This window comes from Fukomys damarensis, unplaced genomic scaffold (assembly GCF_012274545.1).
Source record: "Fukomys damarensis isolate Sample0158 unplaced genomic scaffold, DMR_v1.0_HiC HiC_scaffold_32, whole genome shotgun sequence".
In the NCBI taxonomy this organism is placed as follows: domain Eukaryota; kingdom Metazoa; phylum Chordata; class Mammalia; order Rodentia; family Bathyergidae; genus Fukomys; species Fukomys damarensis.
The window spans coordinates 45,793,621-45,804,613 of record NW_022900944.1 but is presented as its reverse complement, the minus strand read 5'-3'; the positions used below and the strand labels follow the sequence as shown (position 1 = coordinate 45,804,613).

Genomic DNA, 10,993 nt, shown 5'->3' with positions numbered 1-10,993 from the left:
TTTTTTTTTTTTTTTTTGGTACTGGGGAACAAACTTGGATCCTTGTGCTTTCGAGGCAGGCAGCAGAACCACTGAGCTAAATCCCCAGCCCTGGATGGTGCTTCTTAAAGTGTGGCTCTGCTGGACGGGACAGTGCACATCTCTAAGTCCCATCTACTCTGGAAGCAGAGGCTGAAGAATCATGAGGTAGAGGCCAGCCTGGGTAATTTAGACCCTGCCTGGGGGAGGGGACTCCAGAGCGAGTAGCCCAGTAGGAGAGCATTTGCTCAGTATCAGGAGGCCCCAACCCTAATCCCAGTGTGTCGCGAGCCGCTACGTCAGGATCCTGCCAGGAGGTCCTAAACCTGAAAGGACGAGGACAGAGAGACGGGAGGCACTTTTCTTCTCATGTTCCTTGCTTTATTTATCACAGAACCTCTTCCTTTTATACTCTCTCGCTGCACTGGCGCGAGAGTACCGCCCACACATTCCAGAAAGAAACCAACCGTTACAGTTGCTAGGCAACAGATCAGACCACCAGCTGAACTAGCCCGTTGCTATGGGCGACGGCACGTCCACACCGCTCGGGTGAATCACAGGTCAACATGGCTGCGCTCATGCCACGCTCCTTCCACAATGCTCTCCACGCCAGTGTGTGTGGGGAGTGGCCCCCACAGAAGTAGGATCAGCATCTCTTAGGAAGCAGGACGCCAGAAGTCCTCACTCCAGCCTCAATCTGACAGTTTAAACATGACCTGCCCCACCCACACGGCGACTGAGGTGCGCTAGTTTGAGAACCACTCCCTAAATCTATCCCACCTGGGTATCCCTGAGAGCCCCACATCCAAGGGCATTTGTGTCTTTATTTGTAAGGCCAGCTCCTTAGGATTTAAGGACAATCAGGAGGGTACGTAAGACTAACACAGTGCCTGGTTTATAGTAGGTGCTCAGCGTTTGTTGAGTAAATTAACTTAGCCCTCAACAACCGCTCTGTGAGATAGGAAGTTGGTGCAGCAGAGGTGGGCTTTTAATCCAAGTCAACCCAACCCGGCGCTCCAATTTTAAGATTTGATGGAATTTATTTCTACTGCCGTTCCACTTCTGCTCGGTAGGTGGCGATCGAGGATGCTCGTGAGGTCGGACTGGGAGGCGGGATTTCCTGTCACTCAGGGAGAACTTCCGGTCCAACACGGAAGGCCGTTCCCTGCTTCTGTAGGGCTGTCCTGGGGTGTGTGCTGTTGATGGAGTTCTGCTTTGGGGTTCACTTGTGGCGCGAAGGTTGGGCGAGTGTCTCCGGGTAATCCGTTTCCCCGACAAGCACGTGGAAGTGCGGCCACGTGAGTGCACGCGCGGCCTCGGCGCGGGTCCCGGATGTTCGGGAACATGAGGAGGTGCTGGGGGTGGTGAGGTCCGAACCCGGGCCCGCTGTGCGTGGCCCACGTGTGATCCGCCTGGCACTGATGCAGACGCAGCCGGGTCCTGGAGTGGTCCAGGGCCCAGGGGAGCTCCGGCGGGGCGGGAAGCGGCCGGGGTAGTCGAGGCTGCTTTGTCTGGGGGCTTTACTGAGGCGCCCTCGCCTGCCTGGGCTTGTTTCGGGGGTATTAGGAACTTGTCCTCCCGTTCATCCATCCTAGGTTTGTCCTTCCTTCGTAATTATGTAATGTGTACTGGCTGTCACCATTCTAGGAATCACTAAGGGTTAGGGAGTCTATAAAGTTCCTTTTACACAGGCCTGTTAGGACAGTTTTTTTCTTTCGCTTTGGTTTGGTTTTTTGTTTTGTTTTTCTTTTCTTTTGGTTTTTTGGTTTGGTTTTCTTTTCTTTTGGTATTTGTTTTCGGGGGGGGGGGTTGACAGGGTCTCCTTTTGTAGTTCAGGTGGCCCTGAACTCACAGTGTAGCCCCAGCTGGCCTCTAACTGGCAGCCTCCTCCGCAGCCCTGGGATTACAGGCGTGCATCACCACGCCCGGCTTGTTGGGACAGTTTCACTCAAGTCTGACTTATTACAGTCTGCCACACACATTCTGGCGGGAGGAGGCAGGGTGTGGTGGGTGTGTCCTCAGGCAAGGTCTAGTGTAAGGGTGTGATTTGGCCCGCGTCTCAGGAGGTCAGAAGATGGAGTTCAAAGGGGGAATTAAGAATAAAAAATAGCTCCCAGTAGTTGGGAGGGTACCCGAAAGTGGGCTGCCCTGGGGACGTTTTTTTTGTCTAGGAGTTTTTGTACTAAAATGACCAAGGGCCCCCGAGGATTTAGCTCAGTGGTTAGCTCAGTGGTTCCGGTGCCTGCCTGGCAAGCTCAAGGTCTGGAGTTCAATCCCCGGTACCAAAAAAAAATAAAGACCAGGGCTTGTACCTTTGTGAATCAATCTATGGAACTAAAGCTAGAGTCCAGGCACATAGCAAGGGTGTGTCTGCAGTGCCTCTTGGCCTGTATCCTAAGTGGTTTATTAAAAGAAGAAAGTGAGAAATTAAAAACCATTTTCCAGATAGGTGGAAGCAGAAGTTGTGATAGCGGCCCTCCATCACCTCTCTCGTTATGTCCCGGACTTAATTGTCCTTCTGGTTCTTAGGAACTCTTGACTTCAGGCCTCTTACCTGACCAAGGCCTGATCATCCTGACTACCTAGGCCCCAGTCACACCCAAGCTGCCTGCGGTCTTCCACCTAACTTGCCTGCCTAAAGTTCCAGGAGGTTCTCCCTAAAGAGGAGTTGGGGACCTCAAATGCCCCTACCCATGGCATAGGTTCTGGACCTGTCGAGGAAAAGCGTTTCGAGACTTGGTCTTTCAGAGGAATAGATAGATTTACTAAGCAAAATTAAAGAAGTACACACTTAGAAGGGCGTGTAGGCTCTGCAGGGCAGAGGTGTGTTAGGATCAGGCTGGGGATGTTTTCATGTTCTTGAGGGTGGAGGTCATGGAATTTATGTAAAAAAAAAAAGCATGGGCCTGTTGTATTTTAAGATTTAGGAATTTAGGAGTGAGCATCAGTGGAAGGCGGGGGTGGAGGGAATTATAACCTTTGGTAACTTTCGTTGTGTTCTGAAGCTGGGGGTTTTTTAAAGTACAATTTTAAAGTTAAGTTTCCTTGTCTCCTTTCTATCTATCTTTGTTTCTTCTATTGTGCCTCAGGAGGAAGGGGTTGGGCAACTGGGAGAGAGGCGTTCCCAACTCAAGAGCCAAAGGATTTTGCAGGGGGGAAGGTGCTGGTGCTCCCAAGCAGAGACAGAATGGGCAAAGGCCCTGTGGCGAGAAATAGCATGGCAGGGAAGAGCCTAAAGGAGGTCGGTGTGTTTGGAGCCCAGAGGCAGCCGAAGACCTTTTCTGCACCTCTTCTGGCTGATCTGGAATACATCCTTCTCCGGCAGGCGTGGGTCAGTCCTACGAAAGCCGCTGCGTGTTTCACAAGGATTCACTGAGCACTTCGTCGTCTCTACCAGTTTCTTCCTGTTAGGGAAGAGATCAGCACCCGCCACACCAGACTCAGGGATCAATCAGATGCCTTCCCTGTCCTAGTCGCAGTGAAAGAGGAAGAATCCACCTCCCTCGGGGCATGTGTCAGTCTTATAATTGTGGTGCTTGTGTCTAATTAGAGCGACGGGTGACATGTGCCCTGAGGAATGAATATTCTGCTGGCAAATGATTACTGGAACTAAGTGCTGGGCTGTGTGCACAGCGCTGGGGGCGTTCGTGGATGTACGGAGGTTGCAGAAAAACTGACAAAACTGCAGCAGGAGTTGCACAGGGAAGATTTTTGCTTCTTAAGACTCAAATGCTGGTTTTGCTTCTGGGTGCCTGGGAGAGTAGTGGTTCACAGCTCAGCCTCTGAATCTGGTGAGGATCAGGGTGTGGCTCTGGCAGTCACTGCTGTCATCCTTGAGCGGGTTACTGCTTCCTGGCCCTTAGGATCCTGAACCCCAAAGTACGGTTGCCAGAAGAAGAAAGCAGGGAGCACTGTGTGGCAGATGTGGGAGTGATGCAGCTGTCTTTGCAATAAAAGAGGAATGATGGGGCTGTTTGTACTCCTAGAGGACTTGGTATTTAGCGAAGCTCTGTGATGTAGGTTTATTTTACTCAGCCCAGGGTGCATTTTCTGGCAAGCACAGTGCACAGTGAGACAGATGAATGAGATTCAGTCCGTAGCTGTGGAGGGACGGGAACGTGGCCTTATGAATATAGTGTAGTCCGCAGGGGTGTACTTGTAGGACATAAGAGCTATGATAGAAGCTGATCCCGCGCCAGCCACCTGCTTCACCCCCGCCCCCACCCTCTCCTTGTCATTCTGTGACCTCCTGGTTGTTTCTCACATGTCTTTCCCAGGACTTTTGCATTTGCGGGTCATTCTACCTGTAACGCCTCCTGGGTGTGTGCGTGGTGTCTCCCTTATTATGTTCAGGCTTTCCTTGGTTCCCATTACTGGAACTGTGCCCTTGCCCTGCACACCTCCCCCACACATTGGTTTTTCTGTTTACTACTCCTTGGCATTAGGCTGAATATTTGTTTGATTTTTTGGGGGGAGGGGGGTTGAGACAGGGTCCCACTATGTAGTTGAGACTGACCTAGAACTCACTATGTAGCCCAGGCTGGTCTCAAACTCACAGCGATCCTCCTGCCTCAGCCTCCCGAGTGCTGGGATTATAGGCGTGTGCCACCATGCCTGGCTTGTTTGATTTTTAGTAACTGCTTCCTCAAAGAAAATATCCCTGTCTTAGGGCACTTTGTGCTCTCCTTAGGAACTCTGGGAGTCCTTTCAGTGTCAGTTGTCTGGAGAAGGCTGGTATAACACTCAGTGCTGTTTTCCAGGATGGACTTCCCCAGCTGCCTCCGCCCCTCACTGTTCCTGACTGGCCCCCTTGGTGTGAGCGATGTCCCCGACCTGTCCTTTATGTGCAGCTGGAGAGATGCACTAACCTTGCCAGAGTCCCCACTCCAGAACTGCAAGGTGAGGATGGATGGAGGGTCCTGGCAGCTCCAGGCCAGGTCCTGGTCCTTTTATTCCATCCTGTTAGCAGTCACGCCCACTGGCATGGTGCAGAGTGGGGTGGCATCAGTGCAAGTGTGCCAGTACCCAGACCACATAGAACACTCTCCTTTGGGGGTGAGGGGGCTGCCGTCCGTACAGAGATCACTCAGTGGGAGCAGGGCTGTGTCTTCCCCAGACTCTTATCCCCCGTCTGCGCCAGTCTTGCATGGTGTGAGTTGGGAGGGGTCGGGATGAGCGAGCATGTGAACAGACCCATGGGTAAAGTGACTACTCGGTATGCTCATGGCTCTGAGCAAAACCCAGGGGTGCTCAGGCAGGAGAATGGGGTGGGAGGGAGGACAGAGTTCTCAGGACTTGAGCTGCCTCCATGAATCCTCAGTTGGCCCGGCAGTCAGGGGCAAGGGCAGGAAGAGGAATAAAGAGTCAAAGCCAGGCCCTCTGGGAGCCTCCGTTGCTGGCCCTTTGGTCCACCCTCAAGCCAGCCCATCTCTGGGAGGTGGAGTGAGCTCCTGGCTCCTGGCATGAGGGCCTGGAAGGTGGAAGTGAGGGGTAAGTGGGATTCTGGTCAGCCAGTATGGCATCAAGGCCTCCTTCCTTGAGAGCCAGTACAAGCAGAGATCAGAAACAAACTCGGCTCCAGTGGCCTGGGTTCAAATGCCAGCTCTTCTCTTTTATCAGTTGTCACTTGGGCAAGTGACAGCCTTCTCGTGCCTCAGTTTCCACATCAGTGAAATGACGCTGACCCTCATACCACCTTTTCAGGGTTGTAAGGATTGTCACGTCACCATGGTGGTTTTGTCCCCTCCAGAATACAGCTCCGCCCTTGGCCAAGACCCTGCTATGGGAGCCGGTGATGCCTGGGCCCCTTCCACTGCTGCCTCCCTGTCCCGGTAAGGGCCTCAGGCCTCTGAGCTCCCTGCCTGTCAGCGCTCCAGCCCACTTCTCCGTGCTTGTGACCTTTCCCAGCCCCACAGATGGCCTGTGTCTTCCCTGCCCTTCCCTCACCTTTCTCTCCTCTCAGATCCTTGGGACCCTGGTGTCACCGTGCAGGACCTGCTTTTCCGAGGCGGTTTCCACTACCGGAGACAGCCCCAGGTTGTGCTGGACGTCACCGAACAGGTGAGTGGTCCCACGGTGGAGGGTGCTACATGGCCTGGGGCTGTGCTCAGTGACTGCCTTCTCCCCCAGCTCAGCAGGTTCCTGTGGGATCATGGGGACATAGCCTTTGCCCCGCTAGGGAAGATGATGCTGGAGAATTTCAAACTGGAGGGAGGCCGGGTGAGTAACCCTGATGGCTGGAGAAGAGCCCCTGCTTCCTGTCCCGTCCCCTCCACCTCGCTCAGAATCCAGGCCGTGAGATCCTGACAAGGCCTTTCCACACAGAATCGCTCCAAGAAGATGACGGTGGTCAGCGCTAAGAGGCTGCTGCAGGACCTCGGAGGACACCAGCCCTGGGGGCAAGTGGCAAGGGGGAAAGGACAGGCCAGAGAGGCCTAGTGATATGTGGAAGGGACTAGGATGTAGATCCAGGTTTCCCATCATATTTCTTCCTGGCCCAGCAGCGTGAGCCATGTTGCTTCCAGCTGGCTTAAGGGAAAAGATTTCAATCCATGGACTCTGTTCATAGCTGCATCCTGGCATTATTAGGGTGATGTCAACCAGACTCCGTCTTTGTATTTTTTTCGCTGATTCCCTCTGCCTGGCTAAATTCCTAGTAAGGCTGTTGTCAAGCGGCAGCAAGATGGCTTATGATTCCAAGGAGAGAGTCAGTGTCCCTCCGGAGTCACCGGAAGTCCCAGAAAAGACTGGTTGGCCTGGCGGGGTCTCATGCCCGCTGTGCCAATCATTGTGCCAGGGCAGTGGAGAGCTCGCCCGGGTGTGGTCCTGTGACTGTGCCTGGGGTGAGGGGACAGGCCCTCAAAGAGGGAAACTAGGTAGATGAGGAGTGTGTGCTCTGCCTCTGTGCCTGACCTCCCTTGGGACGGTGTCCAGTCCTCGTCCTCATCACTGCCCCAGTGAGCCTCTGCTGTCATCCCCAGGTGTCCCTGGGCCTACCTCAGCCACAGACTGCGCCGCTTCTCCATCGTCGGGGGCCCAGTGCTGGGCAAGTCAGTGTCGAGCCTGCTGGGGAGGCTGCTGCATGAGGAGCTGGCCACGCGCTGGGAACAGCTGCTCCTGGACGAGGCCTTCACTGGAGGTGCCTTGGCCTGGCTGCCTGGGAGGACCCCGCAGGTTGGCCAGCTGGTCTACCCGGCTGGTGGTGCCCTGGACAGGCTGCGTATCCTTTCTCAACAGGCAGGGGCTCCAGGGCAGGGCAAGAAAGTTAGGGCTTGCAGTGGCCGAGCTCATCCTTTCCTTAGCCGCGGGTTTAGGTTTCCAGGAGGTCAGTCTGTCCTCAGGCAGTGACCCCCAGGTCCTCGGAGACCCTGGGTGCATCCAGCTCAAGGGACCTGTGCGACAGGTGGTGACCAGCACCGTCCAAGGAGAAAGTAAGGCCCTTAGGCACCCTCGTCCCCCTGTGACAAGCCTGCAGCCTGGCCCTGGAGCCTGATCCCTCTGTTCCTCCTCAGCGCTGCTGGCTGTGCGCTCTGACTACCACTGTGCCGTTTGGAAAGTGGGGAGGCGGCGGCCGGCCCCACAGCAGGTGCTGCGGGTTGAGAAGGGGGCCACGGGGATCAGTCTCAGGTGAGGGGGTGCTCGGCTGGGCAGCGGGGAGGGGGGCCTAGGCAGAGGATACCTGGCCGATGCTAATCACGCTGTACCTGTAGCCCTCACCTCCCCGGGGAGCTGGCCATCTGCAGCCGTTCCGGAGCAGTCTGTCTGTGGACCCCCCAGGATGGGTAATGCCCTTGCCCCTAAACACCCCACCACTGCGGAGTCCGTGCTGCCTCCTCAGGGTGTCCTAGCCAGTCTTCTGTCTGACCCCTTAGTACACACACCCTGCCTCCAACCATCAGCCCCCTGCCTCCCCATCTCCCCAAGGCTGCAGCAGGTCTACAAGGACCCAGAGACCCTCGTGTTCCGGGACCCTTCTCCCTGGCGTTGGGCAGACTTCACTGCCCACCCTCGGGTGCTGACTGTGGGTGACCGCACTGGAGTGAAGATGGTCGACACTCAGGTACGGGGCGAGGGCTGAGGGGCAGCAGGACCAGTGAGCAGTTGGGAACCTGACCCTGTGTTCTCCCCAGGGCCCCCCAGGATGCGGTCTGCTGCTTTTCCGGGCAGGGGCTGAGGCCTCCTGCCAGAAAGGGGAACGTGTTCTGCTCACACAGTACCCAGGGCAGTACAGCCCCGAGTCGCTGCCCCCGACTCTGCATCTCATCTGTACCCAGGTGAGCAGATCCGTCTCCTTGGGCCATCCTGAGACCCCTCCCTGTGAGCCAGAGCAGCCACCCGGAACCTGACCAGTGACCCTGCGGGTAGGCGGGGAAGCCCTCTCCGGCAGGGAGATCCTGTTCTACCTGCAGTGGGCTAGCAGTTGGAGGCAGGGAGAGGCCCTGGGGCCAGGACATCTGCCCGATGGGTCCTGAAGTGTGGGGAAGCAGGGAGGAGTTCTGAGGTCTGCCCCCACCGAGGAACTCGGATGCTAGCGTTGTCCCAGGGCATGGGGACAGGTGGGGAAGGCCATGTGGCTCCTGCACACCTTCAGAGGCCCCTTCTGGCTATGCTGTCCTTCCGTCCATCCCTTCCTCTGCCTGCTCAGGAAGCATCTTCTGTTCGGGGCAGGACTGGCCTCTTTAGAGGGCTATCCGTCCTGAGTTTGCAGAAATCCCGAGAGCCCTGGTCCCGGAAAGGGCCACTGTACAGCTGTGCTGGTCGCAGCCAAGCCCTCCTCCCTTGTCCTTCTGGGCCCCCAGTTCTCACTCTACCTGGTGGATGAACGCCTGCCCCTGGTGCCGATGCTGAAGTGGAACCATGACCTCCCCTCCCCGGCCCTGCTGGCCCGCCTGCTGCCTCCAGCCGAACCTGGCTGCCAGCAGCCCCTGTTCCTGGGCAGCCTAGGTGGGCAGGTGCAGCTGCTGCATATCACAGGTGAGGCCTGGGGGGGCAGGGTGTGGGCAGATGGGCCGGGCCGTGAGAAGGGGCCAGGGCCTGGGCCTCAGCCCTCTGTGCTTCCTACAGGAAAGGAGGCCTCTGAACCCAGACTCGCCCGACCCCCCCAATCTCTACCCTCCCTAACCGACTCCCTCTGTGCATTTCCCCTGCTGGAGCCCAAGAGCCAGCAGCAGCTGCAGGAGCGACTAGAGGCGCCAACCATAGGTACGCAGATGGGGAGCTAGCTCGGGGCTTCACGGGCTGCCGGCCTCGCAGGTCTGGGTCATTGTCATTCCTCTCCCAGGTCTGGCCTGTGCCTCCCCGCCTGGTGCCTCCACACCAGCAGTGTGGCTTTTCCAGCTCTCAGCAGCCGGGGATATTTTCTACCAGCACCTCGCTCTCCAAGCGGCCTCCAGCCTCCATCAAGACTCCGGGCCTCCCGGCAACCCCAGGGCAGCAGCGCCTCCTATGGACCAGAGACCCTCACCCTCCTGGACCCCCCAGGCCACTGCCTGCTGCAGCCGTTGGCTGGAGGCCCTGCTGCAGGTGCCGCCTGCACCCCCCGTGTGGACTGCACCTACCTTCTCCCATCGCCGCCTGCTAGGCCGCCTGGAGCCCCGGGAGGTGGAAGGGAAAGCGCTTCAGGTTCTGCGGGCGGCCATGGCCGGGGGGAGGCTTCTGCAGCAGAGGGACCTGGGCCTTCTCCCGCCAGCAGAGCTGCCCCCTGCCCCCGAGCCAGGCCCACAGGATGAGCTCAGTGAGCGTTTGGAGGAAGCCTGGGAAGGCCGGGGGGCAAAGTGGTGGAAGAGACAGCAGGGCAAGACCTCGAAGCCGGGGAAGCGGACCAAGCGGGCCAAGCGCCGGACTCAGCTGTCCAGCACCTTCTCTTCGCTCACCAGCTGCGTGGACCTCCCGGATAGCGCCAGCTCAGAGCGGACCCTCTCAGAGGCCAGGTCCCAGCCCCCTGTGACCCCACACTCCCAGGGGTCGGCTCGGCAACTGTGGGCCCAGGGTGTCCACTCAGAGAGGCGACAGACCCTTGGGGACTGCATGGCGGGGCTGCCACTTCCAAAGGGCACCCCTGCCCCGGGACAGGTGCCCTCACCCCCCTCCCAGGCCTCCAGCGTCCGAGCCACACCCTCCCGGCTGCCTGCCCCTGGCTCTCAGCCCCACCGGAAGAGGCCACGTATGGGCTTCTGAGGACACCAGAGTTGCTGTCACTGACCCCGTCCTCCACTGTGGACCAGCTGTGCCTTCCTAAAACAGACGGAACTTCCTGGTGCAGAGCTTTCTGCCTCCTGAATGCCTCGGGAGACCCAGAAGCAAGCGACAGGATGAACTGAGTTGAAGGAATAGGACCATAGTCTGTGTTTTGCACATTTGCCTGCAAACAGACCCTGAAGCCTCAGGGAAAGGGTCTCTTGTGAACCAGTGTGGCTGCTGTTCTGGAGACGGCAGGGGCTGTGCTGGGAAGCAGGGCCCTCGTGTCTCCCAGTGTCTCCTTATCTGTAGGAAAGTGGGGCATCGGCACCTGCCCCTGTGTCTGGCCTCGTGGCACAAGGCCCCATAGCCACTCCCTGGCAGGGCCTCATGGGGGGCACAGGGCAGGCTGGCAGCTTGTGCTGCAGAACCGTCCCGTGTCTACAGGGTGATATTTGGGTGCCAGGCTCATGGGTGTAATAACCCAGGCGGCTGAACGTGACAGAGCGGTCATGTTTGCAGGCTGCATGGTGTCCCCTATACTGTGGGCGAGGGCACACTTGCTTGAGTTTGTACGGACACTCAGGTGTGATCCACTGGGAGGGAAACAGCCTCCGCGTGGCTGACAAATGGGTTGCGCATGGCTGACACAGACAGCGGTCCAGGAACACACGTTACGTTCTCATGGGGCTGATGAGGCGTTTATAGTTACATACTGTGTAAGTACAGGGAACCTGGAATTGCATTGCAGGCCGAGGGTACGAGGGTGAGGGAGCACACAGGCAGCTGTCACAGCCGA

At 57.4% G+C, this 10,993-nt stretch overlaps 1 protein-coding gene across 5 annotated transcripts; it reads left to right on the top strand.

The window, feature by feature from the left end:
* The first annotated feature begins 516 nt into the window (after positions 1-516).
* On the top strand, positions 517-10,898 carry Taf1c (TATA-box binding protein associated factor, RNA polymerase I subunit C). 5 transcript variants are annotated; one of them, XM_010618360.3, is made up of 15 exons: positions 1,084-1,316; positions 4,779-4,917; positions 5,768-5,849; positions 5,981-6,078; positions 6,148-6,237; positions 6,343-6,416; positions 6,999-7,237; positions 7,332-7,448; positions 7,530-7,644; positions 7,728-7,799; positions 7,942-8,077; positions 8,148-8,291; positions 8,817-8,991; positions 9,082-9,219; positions 9,299-10,898. In XM_010618360.3, the coding sequence occupies exons 2-15, from the start codon at positions 4,780-4,782 to the stop codon at positions 10,192-10,194; spliced, it is 2,514 nt and encodes an 837-aa protein (XP_010616662.1). In that variant the 5' UTR covers positions 1,084-1,316; position 4,779; the 3' UTR covers positions 10,195-10,898. The 5 variants fall into 5 exon arrangements, with proteins under 5 accessions (XP_010616663.1, XP_010616665.1, XP_010616662.1 ...); XM_010618361.3 differs by lacking the exons at positions 1,084-1,316; positions 4,779-4,917 and adding an exon at positions 517-759; XM_010618363.3 differs by lacking the exon at positions 4,779-4,917 and having other exon boundaries at positions 1,080-1,316.
* Positions 10,899-10,993: the final 95 nt, after the last annotated feature.